Below are 26,825 nucleotides of genomic sequence, written 5' to 3'. Positions count from 1 at the left end.
AACTGTCCTATATGCATCGTTATAATTCTGGATGAAAAAAATGCGTTTCGAAACCAATCTGAAGGTGGTTCTGTGGTGTAATGGTTAGCACTTTGGACTTTGAATCCAAGGATCCGAGTTCAAATCTCGGCAGGACCTACGACTGTCTTTGAAGCAAATCACGCTTTAACGCAAAAAATTATTGGCTGCATATTGCACGTCTGTTGGAAACGAGGCCATTTTTAGGATCATTAGTCGAAGATTTATGGCAGTGAAGATAATTAAAATTTTTTTTTAGTGTTCTGTGTCCCGTAAATTCACCCGAAATATGTTGTTCCTGATTTTTTTGGAAATATCAAAACATTGGAATAAAATAGAATCGGTTTTGTTAACAAAGGCAAAAGTTAATTTCTATTGTCGCCGTAAAACCATGCAATATTTTCATTCAAATTGGGGATGATGAAGACCCGAAAGCGGATATGCGTTGACTCGGAATCGAACCCAGATCGACTGCTTGGAAGGCAGCTATGCTAACCATTACACCATCAACGCAAGATATGGTAATGATCAAAATATCATTGTACTTTTTGTTAAAAATCGAAGGTAGCAAATAGATGGAGAGAATGGCGAAAATCGGGGATAGAAAAAATTTGCACGCTAGTTGGAATGGAGAAATTCATGGTGAACCGTCCTATATGCATCGTTATAATTCTGAATGAAAAAAATGCGTTTCGAAACCAATCTGAAGGTGGTTCTGTGGTGTAATGGTTAGCACTTTGGACTTTGAATCCAAGGATCCGAGTTCAAATCTCGGCAGGACCTACGACTGTCTTTAAAGCAAATCACGCTTTCACGCAAAAAATTATTGGCTGCATATTGCACGTCTGTTGGAAACGAGGCCCTTTTTAGGATCATTTCGAAGATTTATGGCAGTGAAGTGAAGATAATTCAAACGTTTTTTGCTAGTGTTCTGTGTCCCCTAAATTCACCCGAAATATGTTGTTCCTGATTTTTTTGGAAATATCAAAACAATGGAATAAAATAGAATCGGTTTTGTTAACAAAGGCAAAAGTTAATTTCTATTGTCGCCGTAAAACCATGCAATATTTTCATTCAAATTGGGGATGATGAAGACCCGAAAGCGGATATGCGTTGACTGGGAATCGAACCCAGATCTACTGCTTGGAAGGCAGCAATGCTAACCATTACACCATCAACGCAAGATATGGTAATGTTCAAAATATCATTGTACTTTTTGTTAAAAATCGAAGGTAGCAAATAGATGGAGAGAATGACGAAAATGGGGGATAGAAAAAATTGCACGCTAGTTGGAATGGAAAAATTCATGTAGAACTGTCCTATATGCATCGTTATAATCCTTGATGAAAAAAATGCGTTTCGAAACCAATCTGAAGGTGGTTCTGTGGTGTAATGGTTAGCACTTTGGACTTTGAATCCAAGGATCCGAGTTCAAATCTCGGCAGGACCTACGACTGTCTTTAAAGCAAATCACGCTTTCAGGCAAAAAATTATTGGCCGCATATTGCACGTCTGTTGGAAACGAGCCCCTTTTTAGGATCATGAGTCGAAGATTTATGGCAGTGAAGATAATTCAAACGTTTTTTGCTAGTGTTCTGTGTCCCGTAAAATTCACCCGAAATATGTTGTTCCTGATTTTTTTGGAAATATCAAAACAATGGAATAAAATAGAATCGGTTTTGTTAACAAAGGCAAAAGTTAATTTCTATTGTCGCCGTGAAACTATGCAATATTTTTATTCAAATTGGGGATGATGAAGACCCGAAAGCTGATATGCGTTGCCCGGGAATCGAACCCAGATCTACTGCTTGGAAGGCAGCAATGCTAATTATTACACCATCAACGCAAGTTATGGTAATGTTCAAACCGTCATTGTACTCTTTGTCAAAAATCGAAGGTAGCAAATAGAAGGAGAGAATGACGAAAATCGGGGATAGAAAAGATTTGCACGCTAGTTGGAATGGAGAAATTGATGGTGAACAGTCCTATATGCATTGTTATAATCATTGATGAAAAAAATGCGTTGCGAAACCAATCTCAAGTTGGTTCATTGGTGTAGTGAAAAAATATTGAATGGAGAATGAGAAATTCATGGTGAACAGTCCTATATGCATCGTTATAATCCTTGATGAAAAAATCGCGTTACGGTACCAATTTCAAGTTGGTTCTGTGGTGTAATGGTTAGCACTTTGGACTTTGAATCCAATGATCCGAGTTCAAATCTCGGCAGGACCTACGACCATCTTTAACGCAAATCACGCTTTGAAGCAAAAATTTATTGGCTGCATTGCATGTCTCTTGGAAACGAGGCCATTTTTAGGATCATTAGTCGAAGATTTATGGAAGTGAAGATAATTCAAACTTTTTTTGCTAGTGTTCTGTGTCCCGTAAATTCACCCGAAATATGTTGTGCCTGATTTTTTTTTGGAAATATCAAACCAATGCAATAAAATAAAATCGTTTTTGTTAACAAAGGCAAAAGTTAATTTCTATTGTCGGCGTAAAAACATGCAATATTTTTATTCAAATAGAGGATCATGAAGGCTCGAAAGCGGCTATGCGTTGACCGGGAATCAAACCCAGATCTACTGCTTGGAAGGCAGCAATGCTAACCGTTACACCATCAACGCAAGTTATGGTAATGTTCAAACCATCATTGTACTCTTTGTCAAAAATCGAAGGTAGCAAATAGAAGGAGAGGATGACGAAAATCGGGGATAGAAAAAATTTGCACGCTAGTTGGAATGGAGAAGTTCGTGGTGAACAGTCTGATATGCATCGTTATAATCCTCGATAAAAAAAATGCGTTTCGAAATTAATCTCTAGTTGGTTCTGTGGTGTAATGGTTAGCACTTTGGACTGTGAATTCAAGGATCCGGGTTCAAATCTCGGCAGGACCTACGACCGTCTTTAACGCAAATCACACTTTCACGCAAAAAAATTGCAAGCAATACACGTTTCGTGGAAACGAGGAGCTTTTTAAGAAGATTACTTGAAGATTTACGGCAGTGAAGATAATTCAAACGTTTTTTGCTAGTTTTTTGTGTCCCGTAAATTCACTCGAAATATATTGTTCCTGATTTAAAAATTTGTACGCTAGTTTGAATGGAGAAAATCACGGTGAACAGACTTGTAAGCATCGTTAGAATGCATGAGTAAAAATGCGTTTTGAAACCAATCTTAAGTTGGTTCTGTGGTGTAATGGTTAGCACCTTGGACCCTAAATTCAAAGATCCGAGTTCAAATCTCTGCAGGACCTACCACCGCATTAAAGCAAATCACGCTTTCACGCAATGCAATTGCAAGCATTGCACTTTTCGTGGAAACGAGGCCCTTTTTAAGATTATTATTTGAAGATTTATTATATGCCTACTGATTCTCGGCCTCGTTAGTTAAGTCGGATGTGAGAATCGAACCCATCATCAGATATCTAAGGTAGCTACGTGCTCTGCGGTTGTTTCAAATTAACATCCTGTATATAAAAAACAATTTTTGGGCATGGTAATCCAAAAAAAACATCAAAGTTATAACAGAATGATAATTAGCCAAAATTCAGACAGTCTAAAGACAACAAAGAACAAGATAAAACGAGAAACATGGAATTTCGAAAAGTATATGGTTGCCATCGGCAAGGAATTTGTGATAACAACGCAATATACGTTTATAGTATTATATACGTTTATAGTAATATATACGTTTATAGTATTTTGAATTATATTACAAGTGTGGTTTATAACTATCTGCTGATTTTAATATACTATTTTTATTATCTCCTCAAGCGCTATGGTTTGGTGGTATTCCGGTATCTTTAGCCTAAATACTTGCAGAGGTATTCAATGTAAGCAACGGTCTCTTCTAAGACCCCCGACATTAGGACCAACCGAAAATGTGTTTTAAAGTGAGACCAAAAATCAAATAAACGAAAATTTTAAAATTCTTTCATACATCTTGTGAATGTCTGAACCTTTACTTCTTATATATGCATTAAATTTCCTTCATTTGAAATAAAATAATCGTTTTGACGGAAACACAAGGCAACGATTGTATTACTTCTGTTTGCTCAAATGTTTGCTATTCTGCATCCATGATGTACATGTAAATCTGGCTCGACAGACTATTGCTAACGCACGAGGGACTAATATTATTTTCTTCCGATGTATTCTTTCAGAAAATCTTCACAGATGACAAGCACAAATACGATTTTTACCATCTTGCTGTTTTTGAACACGTTCGTGTGGACCAGCGGAAACAAACAGTTTCCCAAAGCGAAACGATCGACGGAATATAGCTACGACCTACACAAGGATCACGTGATTTGAAGCAGTTTTTACACATATGGTAATATAAGAGAATGTAGTTCATATAATTATCTCAATTGTACACACAAAATTTTGTGAATTATGCTGCTATCGCGCCGGACAGCTTGATGTAATGATGTAATTTGCAGTTTCTGCCATTTGATATGCAATGCCTTGTGTTCGAAGAAGAATTTATGGATATGGATGAAACCATAGACGCGCACACCGGCACACGAATCTGCAAATTTTTGGACCAGGAACTGGTCCCCACACGCGGCTAATCTTGTTGTTGTTGTTGTGTTTTGTTGTTGTTGTTGTTGTTGTTTGTTGTTGTTGTTGTTGTTGTTGTTGTTGTTGTTGTTGTTGTTGTTGTTGTTGTTGTTGTTGTTGTTGTTGTTGTTGTTGTTGTTGTTGTTGTTGTTGTTAGGGGGTGACGCTCTTTAAAAAAGCCTAAGGCTCCGTCAATTCGCATCAGATCGCAATAAAACTTCGCACAACTATTCTTAGCGATATTCCCCATCGATTGACGGAGTTATAATTTTGATTTTTTTATTTTAAAGAAATTTAGAAGCAACTCAAAATTGTAGCGTAGTAATGCGTATAGATTATATTCAATATTAGTATGCATAACTGAAGCAAGTTCGAATGGCTAAGGCTCCGTCATTTCGCACCAGATCGTGATAAAACTTCACACAACTATCTTAAAGGTTATTCTCTATCGACTTACGGAGTTAAATTGTTTGTGCTTGTATTCTGCAGAAGATTTGCAAGCCATGTCAGATTGTAGCGGGAGGCAAATTTTAATATTATTAATATTCATATCCTATATGAGTTCAACCTAGAAGGTCGTGTATTTTCGTTGTTTTGTACACAATATATACTCATGACTATAGGACCATTGCGTTAAATGCGTTTCAGTCTCTCTAGGGCATTTCTTATTTCTTATTTATTTGTTTAGGGTTTTCCCAGCATACATATGCATAAAAACGAATATAATGACAGTGGCACGGTGCACGCAACGCTAGCTTCTCGCCAGCTATAGCGGCATAGATTAGGACATAGATGTGCAACTCGGCATATTTTAAATGTCTTTGTATTGAAGGCAGATGAAAAATGTAGAAAAGCGATAATTTAAACATAACCGCAAGATTGCCTAGGTGCATAGATATTTGAAATTTCATCCTGGAGAGAAAGATTTAATCTATACTTCACCAGTTCCTGGTCCAATAGTACGATCGTACTTGTTACGCAAGGGATGAATAAGGAAGGGAACGGAAACGAAACCCAATTGCCACTTCTTAAGACAGGAAATTTATTGAAAAGGAGCTTAACTTTGTCTCACATTGCGAGACACAGTTAAGCTCTTTTTCAATAAATTTAATTAAATCTAATAAGCAATAATTAATCATGGAATTGAGGGCGCCATAATGCACGCAAATTTAAACTTGGTGGATAATTTCTTATCTATATGCATGTTTTTATTAACTATAATTACTAAATTCAAATTTTTAGGTGAATAAGAAAATTTCTTAAGGTCCAGCAAATTAGTTAATATTAGTGATTTTGCAACTGAATAGATTTAATAATATAATTTTAATAAAATTAGCTTCAAGAGAATTTACGGAAGTATCCTCCTTCACTAATGGTCAAAGTCATGCATGATAAAACAGCTTTCGAAACATTCAAACAACGTCTCGCATTGCGTTGGATTTTTGTGTATATCAGGGTAGGCTTTCTTTTTCAAAAGTACCGTGTGGTATTACATATAATATCGCGCATGTCTAACTGTTAAAGCAATATATCTTAAACCTTTTTCCACTAGAGGGAATTTTGGGCACCGAGCGGAAGTTTAATTTTTTTTCTCACGTTAGCGTTGGATGAAATTAAAGCGCGCAGACAATGAAAAATTTCGCTCGCGCGAAAATTCCGCATTGTGGAAAATAGGCTTTAAACAGGATGTTATGCAATAATTACATAACCGCCTAATAACACAATAACGTATCACGCATGGTAATATAAGATGTAGTAGGGTGTAGTATATATAATAATCTCAATTTTAATCATAAAATTTTGTAAATTTTTGTTTCCACCATGCTGCTATCAAAACTACAGAGTTGCATTATTATATTATCGCACATGTCTATTGTCTAGATGTTGAGCTGAATATATTTAAACAGGATGTTATGCAATCATTACATAACTGCCTAGTAACACAATAATGCATAGACTGACCCTAAAAAACAGGCTTAAAAGCTGATCGTTATTTATCAATTTATTATAAGGAAGAGCCTGAGAGTAAATTGCCGACATTGAAATAATTTTAAAAATTAGAGTAGGATTCGCTAATGGCTTTCTCCTTTTATTGTTTTCTTTCGCCGTAAAATTGCTACGGAAAATTGGTGGAAATGCAAATACCTGCAAACCAGGGAATAAGCAATAATTGATCATAAAATTGAGGGCGCCATAATGCACGTAAATTTAAACTTAGTCGATAATTTCTAATCTATATATGCATGTTTGTGCATGTGAACTATAATTACTATTACTAATTTCCAATTTTTGGGTGAATTAGGGTCCAGCAATGTAGTTATTATCCAGTTCACATTATCCAGAGCATTTTTGGGGTCCAGCAAATTTGTTATTAGTTGTCTTGTCATCGTGCAAATAAGCACCTTGTGAACGAATCTAATATCAATAAAACAAGCGAATTATTGCCACCATGCACTATACTCGTTCTATCTATCTTTTGTTTCATTTAAAGATGAAGCAGTTTTTACACCTATGGTAATATTGGAGAATGTGGTTCATATCATTATCTCAATTGTACACACAAAAGTTTGTAAATTTGTTTCACTATGCTGCTATCGCGACAAATAACCACGCCGTGCGCGAATCTAGTTCGGACAGCTTGGATAGTATGATGCAATTTGCAGTTACTTCTATTTAATATGCAAAATGTCTTGTGTTGAAGATTTTATGGATATGGATGAAACTATAGAAATGCACACGAAACTACGAATTTTTACGTAAGGGATCATTAAGGAAGCAAATGGATACGAAACCCGATTACAATTTTATAGGACAGGAAATTTATTGCTTGTGAGCATTTGAAAAAGAGCTTTCATATGTCTTGCATTGCGTAGGATTTTTATAAGTTCCCACATCGACAATTTTCTTTGTCAAAACTACAGGGTGGCGTTATTATATTATTGCAAATGTCTGGATGTTGAGCTGGATGTTATGCAATCATTACATAACTGCCTAGTGACACAATACTGCAAAGACTGGCCCTAAAAAAAAGACCTAAAAGCTTATCGTTATTTATCAATTTGTTAATAAGGAAGAGAGTAAATTACTGACGGTAAATTGCTGACAATTAAAAAGTTTCAAAAAATTAAAGTATGATTAAGTAAGGACTTTCTTCTTCTATTGTTATGTTTCTCCTTAAAGTTCCTACTGAAAACTAGTAAAAATGCAAATACCTGCAAACCAGGAAATCAGCAATGATTAATCATAAAATTGAGGGCGCCACAATGCACGTAAATTTAAACTTTGTCGATATTTTCTTATCTATATTCATGTTTGTGTGAAATATAATTACTTATTTCCAATTTTTGGGTTAATAAGAACGTTTCTTAGGGTCCAGCAAATTAGTTATTAGTAGTTTTGCAAATGGTTAGATGCAGTAATTTAATTCTAATAATATAAGCTTAGGTAGAATTTACCGGAAGTACTCTCCTTCACTAAGGGTCAAAGTCATGCATGATAACACAGCTTTCGAAACATTCAAAGAACGTAAAAAATCATGAGTTTTTTAGCTCAAACATACGGATAACATCAAAAATTTACTGTGCATTCATACTGTATGTCGCTACTAATTATACATTAACAACCTTTTAATTATTCGAATTTCATGTATTGTGAAATACAAAACATTTTCCGTGTTTCTATACAGTTATAGAAACACGCGTGGGAGTTTGGGGAATAACCAGTAGGAAAAGGAGCTCGTAGAACAGAATTTTTTTTCTATTTATCTTATAATATAATTCAATAAAAAGATTTTGTACAAATATTATAATTCGATTCAATTACAAATTCTCATTATATCGCTTCGCCTTTAAAGTTCGGCGGGAAAATTGCCGTGTTTCTATACGGTTGTAGGAACGCACTTCGAATTCTCAACCAATCAGCACGTGCTTTATAATATGCTATTATATTTATGCTATTATAATTATATACTCTGCATGACGATGTTCAGTTTCGAAAGCGAAACATTGATTTGGAACTCCTTCTGAAAGTGGATAAAATTTCACCCAACTGTGCATTACAATAAACCCAAAACTATCATTATAATAGCAAAGGAATTCCAAACCGGAAAAATGCTAATTCGGTAAAATAGTAAAAAGAGGACAACCTATAAAAACGCAAAACAATATCATTTCAATAATTCTATCAAAGCTATTTTGCCAGGAGTTTCACAGGCCAACTCATGATCAGTCAATTCACATCGATGTAAAGTTGCAAAGGTATATATGGACCACTTTTTGATCATATAATGTAAGTTTCATGTTCTATAATCATCTTTAAACGGCGAAAATGCACAGCTGAATGCCGGGCCGTAGCTAGACCGCTTAATTGGGGGGGAGGGGGGGTTGTGTATATTCATATATTCATGTTTATATACCGTTAGAACAATTGCGTACAAAAGAAATCAGTCGGGCATAAGACGAATATATGAATGTACACCCCTCCCCCAATTAAGCTTCTAGCTACGGCCCTGGCTGAATGACAGATTTATCTCAGTATTTTTAGAATGAACGGGTATTATTTTTTACACAGCGCAACATTTCTGAAGATGATAAAATTTCTGTTAACAACTGGTGTCATATTTTGCTTTCAGCTCGTATTCTGTTCTGCTGGTGAGTGTTATACAATGCAGTATTGTTGCCAGCCGAGCAATTTACATACCAACTAAATTCAAATAGCTTGACTATTTCATTTGGCTGCATTGCCACATTCGTATACGTTACTACCACGTATACAGTACGCTACTAATATCTCTGCTTCGTTATGATATTGTGATTACTACATCCAAAACGAATGTCCAGTTTAAAAGTTGGCTGTTGTTATCTAACTTTTCTAGGGTTAGTTTAAATAAGGTTATATCATTAGCATTATGTTTTCAACATAACATTAGTTTTTACTGCTTGCAAGTCGCAAATGTTTGAGCGTTTACCGTTCGCGAACGCCTATAGTTATACCTTACAACTAGACAGACAATGACCTTACGATATGAGTCTAAAAACCTGAAATAAGAAATTTATATTGGACACTGCTTACTGCTTCGTCGTGCGATGATTTAGAGAGTCTAGGATTTGTTACGTACGACATAACTTTGCTAATGAAACCAAAGGCAATATAATTTTGCATTGATATCTTTATTGATACTGAGCGAGCTTAATTTCTGGCTAATAAAATTTACTCGTGTTATTAAAATTCACCCAAAGAAGTTCACGTTGAATTACTAAATGCAATATAAGAATTTATATCGTGGAGTTGGTATAGCAAAAGCGCTACGATAGCTTTTGACACTGTGAATAATAGTAATCGAAAGCGCTTTAAATGTTTGCTGCATGTTACGTGTGCGCGAAATCCGACCGAGGGAACGCTAATAGTAATATAAGCAACCTCCTAATTCGCAAAACCATTTTCTATTTCGCCGCATGTGTTTTGACCTGTTTTGAATTTGCCGGTATATACTATAGCTCTCTATACAGTTAGATCCATTCTGTATTTACTGCATATAAGCTTAATTTTTTGTCTGTTGCATGAGCATTATTCTACGTAAATATAATAGCTATACGTTATCTGTCTTTAGCTACAGTGTATGAATCAAATAGAGCGAACTGTGTTGTCGTGTTCTCTGTTTTCTAAGCTGTGCAGAATTGTTTTGATGATCAGTTTAGTGTACTACCAACTGCATAGTCAGTTTATAGTGAACAATCAACTGTTCGTATCATCTTAAAAAGCACTGAGCCGACTAAACGGGTTAGACTTACCGCGTGCATGCAATTATGTTTTACTTGGATCTAATTGGAAAAAAAGAATAATCTTGTTTTTGAATATTTTTCTCCAGATGAAAAGTCCATTTTTTCGCAAGTTCCGTCTTACAAGTCGAGGTTCAGAGGTAAGTGTAATGAGGGATATTGCGGTGCATGGGTTTCTGACGTCATGTAGCGTTTGGCCTCTATTCCCGGCAGTTTTTGCATACAAACGCATGCAATACGTTAGGAAATGATTAGAGGTTGACGTTTCATGCATGTGTTTCCCAATGCGATGAATTTTATCAATTTCGTAGAGTGGTTTTGTTTGATCGCCAATAACATTTCCTTTAGCTGTTGCTATGACGCAATAATTATAATGTAATATGACTTGAATATTAAAATATTCAACGTTATTTTAACGAGTATTGGAAGTATTCGAACTAAGTGGTTTCACGAACATCGATAAGTTGGTCATTTTTTATCTCACCCTCATTTCTAATTATTAATTTTTATAATTGTGTTTTTATAATCGAGTTGATGCAGTAAAAACAATGGACAAATTGTCTTTTGACAAGTGCTAATCTGAATAATGAACCGAAAACTGAACTGCATGAGACCACCAACCTCGCCGCTTACAGCATGGAATGCATTTCTGGCCATGATTGATCTTTGTTTTGATACAACCTGTACATGATTGTATAATTATGAGTATGACTATATGCCTGATTTTATACCCATTGACTCATAATTTATATGCGTCGTTATGAATCCACCTCGGCAGGAATGAGGTCTGTTGAGAAAAATACCATTTATCACTGCACATTTCTCATTTTATCACTGCACATTCTACTTTATCACTGCATAAATTGGTTATCACTGCACACTAAAATTAAGAATGCATTGTCATCATGATGAGGATATTAAAGGGTTGAGAAAAGTTATGGATTTCATGTACGTGGGTGAATAAAAAAAAGTAAAATAAATTTTACTTGTCTAAAGATGTCTTGTAAGTGTTTTCGTTATATTTCCAAATTTTAGAAATTCGTTTATAAATATTCTGATCGTGACATTCGGACGTACGCGTGCCTTGACCCAAATGTAGTTCCGTGTGGGTTTTACGAGTCTTTTAGTTCCTACAGTACTGCTCAGAAATAACCTAACTGCAGACGCTCCAAACGCGTTCCAGAACGCGTTTCAATCGCGTTCCAGAACGCGTTCCGAATGCGTCCTTGAACGCGTCCGGGACGCGTCCGGAAAGCGTTGCAGGACTTCGATACAGTTTGAATGCTGTGTTATCGCCGGCAAGGAATGAAGTGCAGGTATGAACAAACATGCAATTGTTAACTGAAATAACTTAGCTGAGAGCACGGGTCGATCATTATAATTCAGACCTTCGTTTCACAATATTAGAACCTTAATTGTTTTACATGTAAGGCACAGTATGATATGAATAAAATTCGAAATACGGTAATTACCGTGACTACTGTATACATGCATTGTTTAAATGTATACAAAATAAAAACTAAAAACATTTTAACAGCGTTTTCCTAGCCAAATACTGGCTTTGGCTAAGCATAGCATATCCTAAGGCCATCAAGTCCAAAGATTCTACATACATATTACTATCATTTTCGAATAAGATACACAAGTCACACATGCGCTTATTTTTACGCGAAATAAAATAGCGCTTGTCCCGCAAACTAAAAGCGGAATTAACGAACCGTAGCATAAGCATATTGACTGGTTGTTCCATAATTTTTTCGGAATTTCCGAAGGTACACGAAGCGTCTAAGTGAAAACAATGGAATGCGTTCGGAACGCGTTCGGGAACGCTTTTCGGAACGGGTTCGGGAACGCGTTCGTCGCATTAGGTTACTGCTGAGCAGTACTGTAGTAAAATACTCATATTGTTATGATATTAAATTATACTGTCACACGTAATGTTATGCTCTGTTTTATTATCATAAATATGCGTCTAAAATACTCAATTCGTCAATACTTGAATCACATATCTTCTTCCTAGCCTCCAAAACAAAATCTCCCCATGGTCCGTACTTTTCCCAACTTTTCCCCACTAATTATCGTCTCTTCGTCACTACTTAAGAATGGACTGTTCACGTGTTCAGCGCATGCCATTGCTATTGTTATAATTATCTCGTAACAATATACATGTTGCAATTATAATTATGTTCTGGGGACTGCAGCTTTTTTTAAATCAGATTGAAGTAGCTTTTACGTCCTTCAACTACCTACCTATCATGGGAATATTCCGTCACATTCTTGCCACTGAATTTGGTCGAGTTCAGCCTGAAACTTATAGTGGTGTTAAATGAAATTGTGATAGATTATTGGCGTGAAAGAGCACGGCGTAAAAACGCGTTTATTGGCGTAAAAGGACACAAAATTATTTTAAAATTTCCATAACTGTATTTAAAATTTTCGAATCACTCTAGTCGAATAGCCAAACCGCTTCTGTGCCAACTAAAAAGGACCTATGCCTCTGTCTCTATGCATCATATTATTGTGAATAGGTTTACCGCAAACTAAACTTCTAATGTGTCAGGTAAATTCTTCTTAGCCACAACCGCCTATGGAGCGTGCTAACAACGTGCCAAGCTCGCGTCGGCTCCAAACATACACTAAATTTATATCGACTGAATTGAAATAATATGGTATATCCCTATACAAGAAGTTAACAATCATAATCATGGACTTAACATTATGCTGAACATTTGTATTCCACAGTCCCCCCCCCCACTTACAGCAACACGCCCGGATTTGTTGCTATTATCAGCATTCAGCTGATAGATAGTTTCCAAAGCTCTCCCGAAGATGAGCTTGTCTGAATCAATTAAACGTTCTTCCAGGTACACAGACTAGTTATGGAAAACACTTCTTCGTCACATTTACATCTCGAAATGGGTATCGTGAATTCGACTACATATTCGTTGTTATTACAGCTCTTGAAGAAACAAACGTGATGATTTTTAGTGAACAGACAGGAACGCCATTAGTAATAAAAAAAATCATTAAAGAAGGAGGAGTTTTAAGGCAGAAACTGCAAAATTCATGGCGATTGAGGGAACTAATAAGTGACCAGAAAGGTATCGAGATTATCTCATCCGGAGATATTTCAGTTCTGTGCTTAAATATCGGTGAGGGTCTCAAATTTGAAGGAAGTTTAGCGTTACCAACTCTATATAACGCCACGGGTTTTGCCTATTATGCAGCATCATATTTACCATTTTGCACTAATTGTACTTCAAATCTTGCTGTCATACCAGCAGTGCACAGCTTTCGTGTTATGATTACTACCGGGAGAAATATAACTTATCGCTCTAACGGTGATGTTGAGATAATTAATAAATATAAAAGGCATAGCATATATAAATATCCTAGAAAACGTAATGTGTTATACGTCTCAAGTAAAAAGGATTTATCTGGAACACTCGTTGTTTCAAGGTCACCATTGACCGTGATATCAGGCGTTGATGATCGCAGATTGCGTGGATCATACAGTTTCCTAGAAGCGACCCTTTTGCCGACTTATTTGTGGGGCTATGAATACATCTTGACAACAATAGGGACAACGGAAAAAAAACACAGAGACATTTTTCGCATTTTTGCATCACAAAATAATACTGTTGTCCAATGTTCATACTGGACAAAAGTGTTGTCATCTGGGTCATACGTGGAGTTGACCCTAAATAAAGATTTAGCTTCATATATTAAGTGCAATAAGCCATGTCAAGTTGTTCAGTATATCCGAAGCGAATCAATTTTTTGGAAAAATAGAATATGGTCAATGATGGCTCTTCCTGCAGTAAACCAGTTTCTTTCGTTATATCACGTTGCCCTCCCGTTTGATTCACAAATTTCCTACTCCATCACAATAGTTATAGAAAAGGAAAACGTCGATGGTTTACACACGGATGGGCTGAAATTGAGTGATCTAGATTGGAAAGGCATCAATGCATCGAAATATGTTTGGACAGTGATAAATCTACCAGATCTAAGCAAGGTTGCAATATATCACACTTCTTCCTCGGTAAAGTTCGGTCTCATTGTGTTTGGATGGAACTATAAATCTTCATTTGGTTACCCTGGTGGCTATGATTTAAACCCTCTATCACATGGTATGCAGTGGTGTATAGCCAGCATAGATAAATAAGATGAGGAGACATGTTCGTATATTCATGTTAACAGACTGAACATGAATATATGAACATGAATATAATATTAACATAATAGCATGAATATATGAACAGTCCCCCCAATTATAGTGCTAGGTGCCTTTATGGTATTACTAGACTCTTTTTTTTTAAAAAATCGGATCAAAAAATGATATCAAATGTTGCATTGTCATTGAAATTCAAACAAACTTTTTAAATTCTTTTCCGATTTTAGGGCCATTCTCACACAAATTATGATAACGATGATATTTTCAATATTTTTTCAGGACCATCGCCAGGTAAGCCTAGAAACGTTTCAGTGGCTGTTGATAGAAGCATTATGATCGTTAAATTGTTGCCAACGGAAGTTTTTGCTGGTCATGCTAATCACTACTTAGTGTCTTTGAGAAAAAATGGAAGCGATACTTTTGGGAAACCACAGGTTGCAACCAGTCCGTTTATCCACGATTTTGGCAGTAAGAATACATTTACCACGTTAATATTATTTAGAAGCTGAACGAGACATAATTCTCCTCGTTATGTTTCAGCATTGGAATACTTTGAAGTAGAAAAAGTATTTTGAAATAGTATTCCAGATGAACTTGGATAACAACATGCATGCAGTTGATCTAGAATGCCATTCAGGCTCTTGTGGAAAATTGCAGAGATTATTTCTGAACTTTCTTCTTTCATTCTTTGTGTAGTTTCAGTATTTTATTTTTTTCATTTCATTTGATCTCTGGGGATGCGCAGCCCTACTTTCGGCATTTTACGCTTATCATGATCCTGGTTGATAGCCGTGATCGAATATTTCTTCCTTCTTCTTCAGGCCTGTTTATTTTTCAGATGAATCTGGAGTGTACACTGTGAAAATCGAGGCTGTTGATATTGGCATTGTTGGTGAAGCTGCTTACTATTACAATATAACAATACAGAGTGAAATTACCCAGGAATCTATTACCCCTGAAGCTAAGACGTCTCAGTGCAATATGCCTGCTATTGCAGGAGGATTAGCCGGAACCGTTACATTCGTTGGTCTTGCAGTGATTATTTATCTTTTCTTAATGCAAAGACGAAATAAAGGAAGTCAAATTCAAATGACCTCAGTAAGACCTCCCTCTGAACCTAAATTATATTTATTTTTGGGAGCTAGGTGTGTCAAATGAAAATACAGGTCTTTTTAACAAAGATCCTGTTAAAGATTATGTAATTTATCTATTGTAGGAATATCAATCCCGCCAGGAAAGTGAACATACTACACAAGATGGGTTCGTTAATTTTGGGGAAATAAACGAATATAACGGTAATTTTTTTGTGAACACCTTTTTTAGGCAATGCCGATCGTATATTTGATGTATTTTTTAGATATAATTCCAGGATATAATTCCACGTTTTAGTACCTCTGCCTGGCGAAATTTCGTACATTACGATCTTAAAAGACTGGGAAATCTGCCCAGACCGTTTGCAGATTTTGGACGAGACACTTGGATCAGGACAATTTGGCATCGTAAAGCTAGGGTTATACACGTCTCTTCTGGAAGGACACAATAAGGTTGCTGTCAAAATGTTAAAAGGTATATAATGGGTGAATTTATTATCCAAAAATCTTTCACTTTTTATGAATTTTTAACACCACCATAATCTAAAATCCCTTTCTCGTTGGGCAGCAACACTCAACTGAAAGGGAGCATATGCCCTTTCCCTTTTTCATTTAACTCTATAAGAGAGAAGAAGTTAATATATTGAACTATATCAATATGATAGGAGGAAAAGTAGGAGGAAAAGCAGTGAAAGTAACTATATTAATTAAGTAGCTAAACTAGGAGCAGCAAGGAGCAGCGGATCTAGATGGGAATGATACAATGCCGTCTGCGTATAGAATGAGCCATTGTAAATCCCATACAGATCGGCCAAGAGTATTTTTACGTGCTTTTGAAATGAATAGATCAAGCGTTTATGCAATATGCATATTAGGGCATGTGTGTAACAAAGTTATGACTATATTAATTAAGTTTAGTTTCATCAAAGTTAATAATTATATGAATTATTAATGATCAAAATACCTTTATTGAGAATTACAGATGTACACATGTGACAAAAACACTGCGCAGCGATCGGTATATGATACTCACCAATTTCACAACTGTATTTTATTGCTCGTTGTATTAAAGTTTTAGACTCTTAGTTAGTAGGGACCTTACGATTGCATGACGCCAACGGCAACGGGAACGCCAGACGAGAAATATCAACACTGCGCATGCGTATTGCTGGAAGGTCACGTTGCCGCGAGCTAGGACGACGGCGCTTCGGATGTTTTGACGTTGTGCGAAAACGTGACACATAAAGAGCGAAATGTCTAAGGAAAACAGGTAAATGAACAATCTTTATATGCATATGGTTCAATAGTTTTAGAAAACACGACAGAATATCAATCAGATTGTTATATTATGTAAATTCATGGCAGGAAATGTTGATAATGTAAACAAACCTAGGTGCAAACATATACGTATTTTTTACCGTATTTATATAGATTTATGTTAAATTTGTACACGATATGTACACTTATATTTGAATAATCGCTCTAGAATTCGATCCCTATCTTTTGTATTTAAGAAAGATATATTTAAAAAATATATTAAATCGACATACTATATAGGTTTTATTTTAATGCGAGAAATATTGTTAAACTCTTTCAGTACTGCACCTATGAAGTGGTCAGAAGCACATGACGTGCATTTCTTAAAAGAAATGACTTTGTATGAGCCATGGCGTTACAAGAAAGGAACTACTGAAAGAGGTGATATCTGGGCAAACCTTGCAACAAGTTTGGGTGCATATCCTGAGTTAACATTTAGAGTAACACAGAGGTCCATTAGGGATCGTTATCTTCTTCTTGAGAGAAGGTATAAAAAGAAAATTGCTGAAGAGGAAAAATCCTCCGGAATATCCCCAGAACCCACAGAATTGGATAATTTGATGGAAGATATTGTTGCTTTGTTTGAAGAGGCTGATAAATTTGAAGTAGAAAAGAAGAGGAGAGCTGAAGAAGAGGCTGCTGAAATTCAAGAAGTTAGAAGAGTGTCCTTGGAAACTTTTAAAGAGACAAAAGAAAGAAGCCCAGATGAAAAACCCAATAAAAAACAAAGGACAAGTGGTGCTGATGCAATAGCCTTTACAAAGAAAAATTCAACAGGAGGGAAAGCAAAAAGAAAGTGAATTGGAATTGAGAAAGCAAGAGATGAGCTTAAAAAAGATGAATTGAAATGGGAAAGGCAACTTAGAGAACAGGAACTAGAAATGAGAAGGAAAGAGCATGAGGAAAGAAATAACATGAATTTGGCATTGTTACAACAACAGCAGCAACAAACTAATGCAATTCTAGCAATGTTGCAGAAATTTAGCAGTAAGTAGTTTGTCTGTTCAACATTTGATAAACATTGTTTTGCCATCCCTGTTTAGTTTTTTATAGTTACACATATAATGATTACTAATGAGTAATGACAGTTCAGCAGCTGTGCCCTTTCTTCTTTTCTCTCACTAATGATTAAAGTTACCACATACATGCAGGGGTAGCTTAGAGTGCATGGAGCTTGAATGGAATTGAAAAATTTATACTAATTTATACTAATTTATGATATATTTGTCACAATTATTCTGTCAGGGAATGGGCATAGCTGATTGACTTTAGCATTAGCATTAATGTTGATCATTTTAAAATTGACTGTTGTTTTAGAAAGCCAGGAAAATATAATTTGTAATTATACATACAGTTTGACATCCAAAAACCATATAAATGGATATGTTCTTTTGATTGATACTAACTAAAGTTTTAACATTTGTGTGAAACAATTCCCAATTTGGAAGTCAAATTATAACATATAAAACAGAGATTGTTATTGAAAATATTCATAAATTGTTGGTGGGTCAATGCCAAAAAATTTGCTTGTTGTTGATCCATACAAAATAGATCTTGCATTGTGTAGTAATGCACACACAATATACATTCTGCCAACTGCACTTAGATGAATCTTTAAGTTTTTCTTAAAATCAAGAAATTTGAAGTAATTTACAATGTCACCGAAAATCCACTCAACTGATACCCTCACTTGGCTCATTGACTTATTCCATTCCTTTTGGAGCTCTGTTAGCATTGCACCTCGAAACGGACCTTGAATCTGTCTAGTCACTGGGTAGGCTGGGTCACCATAAATAGAGAGAACATTGCCGTCAGTGTCCAATGAATGGTTTTGAAGTTTTGGAAGGACTTGTGATTGTAATAGCATTGCACTGTCATGACGTTTTCCTTCCACTGGTCCAAACAGATTTGCAATTAAACCATTTGGTGCAACTATATCGATTGAAATTTTATGGCATGAACTTTTTTGTGACCATTATAGACCAATCTCTGGTATTTCCCAGGCCTGGATATGGGTCTTACCGTGCCATCTATAAACCCCCAACAGTTGTTTAAAGCAGCCCCTTTCAAATGAATCGCCTCCGCGAAAATTTCCAAATTTTGAGGATCCAGCCAAGGTTGTTCGAACGTTGCGAACAAATGATTCCAAGTATCATAAATGAAATTGGACATCATATTTGCAATCATGCACAATTGAGGCTCTGGCCTGGCAAATCGAGGTATCAAGTCTGCGTACCTGCACGGATAAGCAAAACGCTTTAAAAATATGCACATCGCTTCGACTGCGTCAACTTTAAGGCCATTATAGCAAGTCAACTCAGCTGGCACACGAAGAACATCAATCAGATTGTAGATATCATTTCGATAAAATCGAAACTCAGTTTTGCATTCATCATCAGTCATGCTGTCCAGATAGAAGTCATCATAGGTAAAGTATGGAATGTCCGGATTCTTTGGCTTGCTGGCGTTATATAGAAGGGCATATTCTACGTCGTCTATTGCATTACATCCGTAAGCAAACACGATAGCGTCTCTAAGTTTGGGCATCGGCAAAAAAAATGTTCGAGTGCAAATAATAAAACGTCAAAGGAGTTTGAAAAAGATAACAAAAAGATATATATACCAATAAAAAACAAAATGAAATGTTATAAAAACCTGCCGAAAATAATTAATTTACAAAATCTTGGACACTTTGGAAGTCTTTCGCCCTTCGCAATAGTTTAGAATTTAAAATGGATGAAACAGACGTACTACGCGAAGATTTAAAAACGTAAGGTTAAATTTTGGCGGGAGACGGCAACGCCGTCCGTGCTCCCGTTCCAGTCCTTAGACGTTCCCGTTGCCGTTGGCGTCATGCAATCGTAAGGTCCCTAACACTTTTGTTTAGAAAACGCCACGGAACTTGATCTATCAGATCTGATAACTGAGTTAGAAACCTTGAAAAGAATTAACAACGACCTACACCCAAATATTGTAAGATTGATCGGATGTTGTTTTTCGAAAGGTAATGTCTGTAAATATGTTATTAGCTAAAGAATATACTCGTACGTGCTTTTGCCTAGCTACGGCTTCGAACTATGAAATTATCATTTTAGGTATAGCTTTTGAATTTGTAAAAGTTATTGTTAGATGACGGATAATGTTCATTTGTTTTAGGGAAACTAATGGTTGTAACAGAGTACTGCTCTCCAGGTAATCTGCAAACCTTTCTCAGAAAAAGTAAAGTCGGTGACAACTCCACTACATCTGACTTGCGAAATGTTCAACTGATATCGACTGTAAGTGGTCGTGAACTATTGAAAATGGGTTTGGATGTAGCAAGTGGAATGGTACATCTTTCCGATCTGAAGGTGAACATATTTGTTGCATACGATTTCAAAGTTAGACAGTTCGTTGCAATTTTACCCTTAAACGCAATAATCAACATATCAGACATATTTAGTTTCTACTGTATAAAAATAGGTATTATTGAAAAGATATGGTAGCAGAATTGTGTAATACACGTAGATCGCCTATATTAGGATGGGATGCACGGTAACTTCTCCCTGCAATCAATATGACTATAAAAAGAAAGGCAATTTATCAATCCACCTTAAAAGCCCTCATGCATTTCAGTTTGTTCATCGTGATTTGGCTGCAAGAAATATTCTCCTTAGCTGTGATGTGGCAAAAATTTCAGACTTCGGGCTGACAAGGGACATCGCAAATGTTGAGGAATACATACGAACAAACCAGGTATAATAATTTTAAAAGAAATATGATAAAAAAGTGAAATCATACTACGGACGGGCTTCGTGCTAAAGGTTATTGAATAATATAGTTCAGGAAACAAAATGCAAAATTCACCGAGCTTCACACCCTGCAATTGAAAACTGTTAACCAGCAATGATAGTGAAAAAAGTTTCTGATACTCCTAGTAGAAAGAACTTTGCGCATGCAGCCAAGCAGGCTCTTGCATATCCTATATACATAAGTTCACTATTCCAAACTTTTAAAATGTCTTCGTATATTTCCTTATTATTACACAAAAATGTTTCTAGCTGCTCTGTATGTGTACGTGCGAACTTCACTGGTATATAAGCGAATTGAACGTTTTGAAGTGAGCGTGGGTAATAGTGTTCGGGCACAGTTGGGCGTGAACGTATAATAAATGTAGGAATGTAGTTTAAAACCAAAATTTTTTGGGGTAGATACCATTTATGAAACTACAAAATTAATAAGTATTTAAAATTAATTTGTTGCAATGATTCTTGTAGGATCTACTACCTATTAAATGGATGGCTTTGGAAAGTTTACTTTATGGTCGCTTCACAGTTGCTAGTGATGTGTAAGTTCAAATATAACTTTGGGTAAGGTCTTTTTAAATTCAGGCAGTAATTTTTATTAAAAGTTTCAGATGGAGTTTTGGCGTTTTTCTGTATGAATTGGTAACTTTAGGTAAGTTTATCGATATACTAAAATTTTGAGTCGAGAAAATATGAACTTGCAATATATGTTCATGAATCTTTTGGGTCGTACAACGCCTGGGATAAGAATTTGCTATATTCAACCTAAAACATTTTTAGCCATACAAACAACGAATTTTTGGTACAGATTCTTTCTGAACAGCTGGGGATTACCTGCCGCTCCTTTTATACCCTTTCGATTAGATGCCTGTCCAATTTCCTCCGCATTTACTGTTTCTCTTTCTAAGACCGTCGAGGAAAATAGTATCCACTATTTAGGATAGGTAAACTCGTTGATGCATGACACGAATTATCATTCTTAATTATAGTCTCCTTTAATCCATAATGGTGATTATCAAGTTAAATATATATATATATATATATATATATATATATATATATATATATATATATATATATATATAATATATATATATATATATATATATATATATATATAGTACGCTTGCATGTTGCGTATATTTTCAAACCTTTTTAACAAGAATAACGTTTGGACAGGTGGGGAACCATACAGCGAGATATCTCCGCTTGAAATGCAAAATCATATCAATCGTGGTTGCCGATTCCCGAAACCTTTTAATTGCTCAAATGAATTGTAAGTAAAATTAGTTTTTTCAGCATTCTGCAAAAATACCCACCATTTTTAAGACCGCTTATTTATTTCAAAATTGCCTTTAAGGGATACAGCAATAAAAAATATCTTTGTCTATTTTAAAAGAACATGATTATTATAAATTTATTACCTCTCTAGATATTTTCGAATGAAATTATTTTCTATACGCCATTTTTGACGTGCATATTCTTACCGTGATAATTATACGTTATGTCATAATTAGGATGAAAATTTGTTTTGTAATATCAAATTAACCATGTAACGAATTGACAGTTTCATGTCATTACAATTGCACTTATCTCAAATTAAAACGTTTGAATTGTAAGAGTTTGATACTAAAGCGTGAACATGCATATAGTCGTTATTTTTTAAACCGCAAAACTACTTTTGAAAATTTTCTTTTCAACATTCTTTTCAACAAATTAGGAATATTTTTTTGCCACATGCCTTAAAACCCAAAATTTTCTTTGATTTCTATTCAGATATGAAATAATGATGAACTGTTGGCGCGATCATGAAAAAATGCGACCAAATTTCTCGGAAATACGACAACATCTTCATGACATGTTAACCGATAACCAAGTAAGCTCATGTACATAGAACTATAAAGCCGGTTTTCACTATTGCATAACATAAGCATAAACGATTAGACATTCCGACTTAATTAAATAACGTATATGTAAAAGAATAAGCAGGAAAATTATTCATTTGAAATTTATTTTGTCTTTCACTGGCTTATGTTTTATAAATCCAGAAGCTAATGTCGATTCGAGTGCTGCATGTTTCATTGCGTTTCATTGTTTCTCTTTTTGCCTTTTCTTATGCTTACGCTTATACATGTCGCAATTGGAAGCCAGACTTTTAGTTTTGGTTTCTTTACTATGTAACTCGCGATTTTGCCGAGGATATGGGCACGCCGAACTGTTACAGTATGTAACGATCATACAACTAATATTATAATTAAGATAACAATATATTTATTTTCAGAAATCGTATATCAATTTGCATCAAGTAAAAGGCGAAGACTTGCGAAGAAAGATTAATATCTAAGATCACGTCACTGCGAGAAATGAATGTGTTTACGTCTGAGAAAGATCTTCTTTCAATCGAACTAAATATCTCTTTGAAAAACATAATTAGAGGCACATTTTTTTATTTAGTATTTTTTGCACGAGAGTAAATTCTCTATAGTAATATCAATACAGTTTGGAAGTGCTAAGGTTATAAGAGCATATATATAGACAAAGCATGACTTTAGAATAATTTTTAGTACGACGCTATGACTATAGTGTTTGTAGTTTGTAGCGCTGACGAATAGGAAGCACGATAATTGAAGACAGCCGTACATATCTTTAAATTTATTTAGTCTATTAACATAAACATCAATCTGAGATATACAAATAATTCACCCTTTAAATTTGAGTCTCACTAACGAACGAGACCTTGACCTGCTAAATAGCCATACGATTCGCGAATCGCTGTCGACTTCTTAGAGGGACGAGTTTTTGACATGAAATGGCATAGCTAGCCTTACAATTTTGTCCCGTTTTGTAAATTTCGAGTTATTATATATAATTATTAATGTCTTTAGAAATTCATTGTTTTCAAAATCAATGAACACCACAATATTAGCATAGCGGGACAAATTGTCAGGCTGGCTACGCTACCTAAATATCCCTCATTGAAACTTTAATACGTATTAAACGTTTGGATTCGTTATAATAAACCTTGATCTATCTTAAGTTTATCGAATATGTCACGCTATGCTTGTAAAGTGGATGTGCGCATTTAAAGTCTCGTTGCATGCATGTTGTCGACGACACTTCGCTGAATTATCTAATGATTGAAAAGGGAAAAAAACTACAACTTTTTGAAACCAGCAAACATCAGAAGACTCGTTTTCATGCATGCATTTTCTTTCCCCCTCTCTCTCAGCCATTGCTCTCAGAATTCTCAATTATAGATCTTTGTTGCAATATATAATGAATGAAAGTGAGAATAAAGTACTTAAACACTCGAGTGATTGCATAGATTGCATTAGACAATAATGTCGCTTATTTATTTATTATTTGGATGGCTGTATTTTACCGAGGACGAAAACACTCGTAGAACTCATACATCACTACGTCCACGGGGTACAGTGCGCGTATATATATTTTCCGTATGTCACGTTTAGGTGTGACATAACGAGTTTGGGACACTCTCCCGCCATTTTTATTGCTGATGTTGTGAAAATAAAAATGGTCTTTGGTTGGTGTATGAAACGAAATTATCATCTTAAACATCTTTAGATAAATAAAATTTACTCTTTGTATGTATAATTTAAAAATATTCGCTTGTTCACTTGTCGTCTTTTACCTTGTTCACTTGTCGTCTTTTACCTTGGGTGTACTCACTCTGAATTTAGGCTGGAGATTTTTTAGATTATGGAGAAACTATCGCTGAAAAATACCGTGATGCGTTGCGCCAATTTTAGAACTTTTATTTATTTTAGGGCAATGAAGATAATTCGAACGTTTTTTGGTAGTGTTCTGTGTCCCCTAAATTCATTCGAAATATGTTGTTCCCGATTTTTTCTTGAAATATCAAACCAATGGAATGAAATAGCAACTGTTGTGCTAACGAAGAGAAAAGTTAATTTCTGTTGTCGGCGTAAAAACATGCAATATTTTCCTTCAAACAGAGGATGATGAAGACAAGAAAGCGAATATGCGTTGATCGGGACCACTTCACTAGTTCACTTTGTCACCCATCAAACATTGATTTTAAATTTAAGAAGATCACTGAAGAAGACCTGCATAAGAGCCTCAACAGTCTAAAGTTAGAAAAGGCAGTAGGTTCGGATAAAATTTCAAATAAATTATTCACTTCTGCAGGCACTACTATTTACGAGACATTACTTTACATATTTTATTTAATTTTGGCAACACGTTTATTTCCAGATGACCTAAAGCTATAGCCAAGGTAACTGCAATCTACAAAGAGGGTGAGAAAAGTGAATGTGGGAACTATAGACCAATCTCAGTCATATCATTGCAAAAATTATAGAAAAATTAATATCCAATCAATCAACCACTTTCTTGAAAGCCAATAACATAATTTCAAGACATCAATCAGGTTTTCGAAAATCTTATTCCGCAAAGACTGCCCTAGTAAATATCATCAATGAATTATTACACAATATGAACAAAGGATTAATAAATGGGATCTTGTTCCTTGATCTGAAAAAAATATTTGATACAGTGAACCACAATATTCTATTGGGAAAATTAAAACTTTATGGTATCAAAGGAGTCGAACTAAAATTATTCCAAACCTACTTAACAAACAGAAAAAAGTCATGCACAGTTCAAGGCTCAAATTTTCGATACAATAAGATAATATGTGGCGTCTTCCAAAGATCTAACTTGGGTCCCCTACTATTTTCATTATATATCAATGATCTTCCTAGTTGCCTTACTCAAACGCAAACCTCCATGTTTGCAGATGATACAAACATATCATGTGTTGGTAAAACACTTGCAAAAATAGAAAGTAAAAATAACAACGACCTTCATAATATCAATAAATGGCTTGAAGCAAAGAAATTAACCCTAAATGTTAAGAAAACAGAATTTATGATGATTGCATCCAAACATAAACTAAAACAACTCGCAGGAAAACTTCAGATACTAATTGGCACCCACTCTATAAAACAGATTACAAGTAAAATTGTTTTGGGTCTTACTATTGACCACGAACTTACGTGGAGTGAAAACAGTGACAACCAATGCAAAAAAATAACTCAATCAATTGCATCATTGAAAAGAGCTAAACCTTATGTCACCCAAAATGCATTGATTGAAATGTACAATTCTTTAGTGCTACCTCACTTTACGTATTGTTCAAACGCATGGAATGACGATAACCGCACACACATAGACAAGCTGTTTAAATTGCAAAAAAGATCAGCGAAAATAATTACAGGATCTAATTATGAAGTCACTTCGCATGAGATTTTTAGTCATTTAAGCTGGGAACCAATAGAAAAACTACTTAAAAATGTGAATTGATCATCACATTTAAAGCCATACAAGGCTATCTAACAGGATATATATGTAAGACATGTTAAAATATACCCGTAATAGCACGTACTCCCTCAGACGTAATGACTGTAAACTTTATCTAAACGAACCTAAAACTGAATTTATGAAAAAATCTTTTTCGTACAGGGGAGCTTCTTCCTGGAATGACCTTCCTGACGAAATCGTTAATACTTGCATGCAATAACTTTTCTATCACTGGGTTTAAAACTAAATTATACAACAACTATTTTAGAACATTGACGTAAATATAATGCAAGTACATTATCTTGAACCATGGGGTTTTGTGACATATCTTATTCCATTTTTTTACTTTCTTTCTCTTTTTTCCCTAAATTGTGAAATATTTTAATAGAGCGTTTAGTTTTAAGTCATTTGTAATCAATTATTTGTACTTAAATACCAACGGCCTCTTGAAAATCAGCCTAGACTGAAGAGCTACCGTTGTTAAAAAATTCTAATAATAATGATAATAACCCAGATCTAATGCTTGGAAGGCAGCAATGCTAACCATCACACCATGAACGCAACATTCGACACATGATTGTACTTTTTGTTACAAATCGTAGGTGGCAAATAGATGCAGAGAATGAAGAAAATCGTAGAAAGAAAAAGCTTCCACCCTAGTTTCAGTGGAAAAAATCATGGTGGACAGTTTTATACGCATCGTTATAATCCTAGATTAAAAAAATGCGTCTCGAAACATATCGCAAGTT

The 26,825-nt window shown here is 35.2% G+C and overlaps 1 protein-coding gene and 8 non-coding genes across 9 annotated transcripts; 6 read left to right on the top strand and 3 right to left on the bottom strand.

Moving 5' to 3' along the window:
* Nucleotides 1-66: 66 nt before the first annotated feature.
* Nucleotides 67-138, top strand: Trnaq-uug. Its single transcript has one exon. It is a non-coding gene; the product is annotated as a tRNA-Gln (tRNA).
* A 321-nt stretch (nucleotides 139-459) lies between these two features.
* On the bottom strand, nucleotides 460-531 carry Trnag-ucc. Its single transcript has one exon. It is a non-coding gene; the product is annotated as a tRNA-Gly (tRNA).
* A 198-nt stretch (nucleotides 532-729) lies between these two features.
* Nucleotides 730-801, top strand: Trnaq-uug. The gene has a single exon. It is a non-coding gene; the product is annotated as a tRNA-Gln (tRNA).
* Nucleotides 802-1,127: 326 nt separating this feature from the next.
* Nucleotides 1,128-1,199, bottom strand: Trnag-ucc. Its single transcript has one exon. It is a non-coding gene; the product is annotated as a tRNA-Gly (tRNA).
* Nucleotides 1,200-1,396: 197 nt separating this feature from the next.
* On the top strand, nucleotides 1,397-1,468 carry Trnaq-uug. Its single transcript has one exon. It is a non-coding gene; the product is annotated as a tRNA-Gln (tRNA).
* Nucleotides 1,469-2,181: 713 nt separating this feature from the next.
* On the top strand, nucleotides 2,182-2,253 carry Trnaq-uug. The gene has a single exon. It is a non-coding gene; the product is annotated as a tRNA-Gln (tRNA).
* Nucleotides 2,254-2,576: 323 nt separating this feature from the next.
* Nucleotides 2,577-2,648, bottom strand: Trnag-ucc. The gene has a single exon. It is a non-coding gene; the product is annotated as a tRNA-Gly (tRNA).
* A 198-nt stretch (nucleotides 2,649-2,846) lies between these two features.
* Nucleotides 2,847-2,918, top strand: Trnah-gug. Its single transcript has one exon. It is a non-coding gene; the product is annotated as a tRNA-His (tRNA).
* Nucleotides 2,919-14,168: 11,250 nt separating this feature from the next.
* Nucleotides 14,169-23,077, top strand: LOC114532149 (fibroblast growth factor receptor-like). Its single transcript, XM_028553726.1, has 13 exons — nucleotides 14,169-14,496; nucleotides 14,820-15,008; nucleotides 15,379-15,638; nucleotides 15,757-15,835; nucleotides 15,930-16,106; nucleotides 19,836-19,952; nucleotides 20,105-20,298; nucleotides 20,564-20,683; nucleotides 21,205-21,275; nucleotides 21,345-21,385; nucleotides 21,913-22,009; nucleotides 22,510-22,609; nucleotides 23,015-23,077. Exons 1-13 carry the CDS (start codon nucleotides 14,169-14,171, stop codon nucleotides 23,075-23,077), a joined length of 1,836 nt encoding a protein of 611 aa, XP_028409527.1.
* The last annotated feature ends 3,748 nt before the right edge of the window (nucleotides 23,078-26,825 follow it).

The sequence above is a fragment of the Dendronephthya gigantea genome, unplaced genomic scaffold, assembly GCF_004324835.1.
Source record: "Dendronephthya gigantea isolate DGI-Jeju-01 unplaced genomic scaffold, DenGig_1.0 000078F, whole genome shotgun sequence".
Taxonomy (NCBI): Eukaryota; Metazoa; Cnidaria; class Anthozoa; order Malacalcyonacea; family Nephtheidae; genus Dendronephthya; species Dendronephthya gigantea.
The sequence above is the reverse complement of the archived record's forward strand: the minus strand, read 5'-3'. Positions and strand labels throughout refer to the sequence as shown.

Bases quoted from the DNA above. Each gene is read 5' to 3' on its own strand.
- LOC114532149 (XM_028553726.1), top strand. From the start codon at position 14,169: ATGGCTCTTCCTGCAGTAAACCAGTTTCTTTCGTTATATCACGTTGCC. The intron at 21,386-21,912 runs GTAAGTTTATCG...ACGTTTGGACAG, and splicing joins GTATGAATTGGTAACTTTAG to GTGGGGAACCATACAGCGAG. The intron at 22,610-23,014 runs GTAAGCTCATGT...ATTTATTTTCAG, and splicing joins ACATGTTAACCGATAACCAA to AAATCGTATATCAATTTGCA.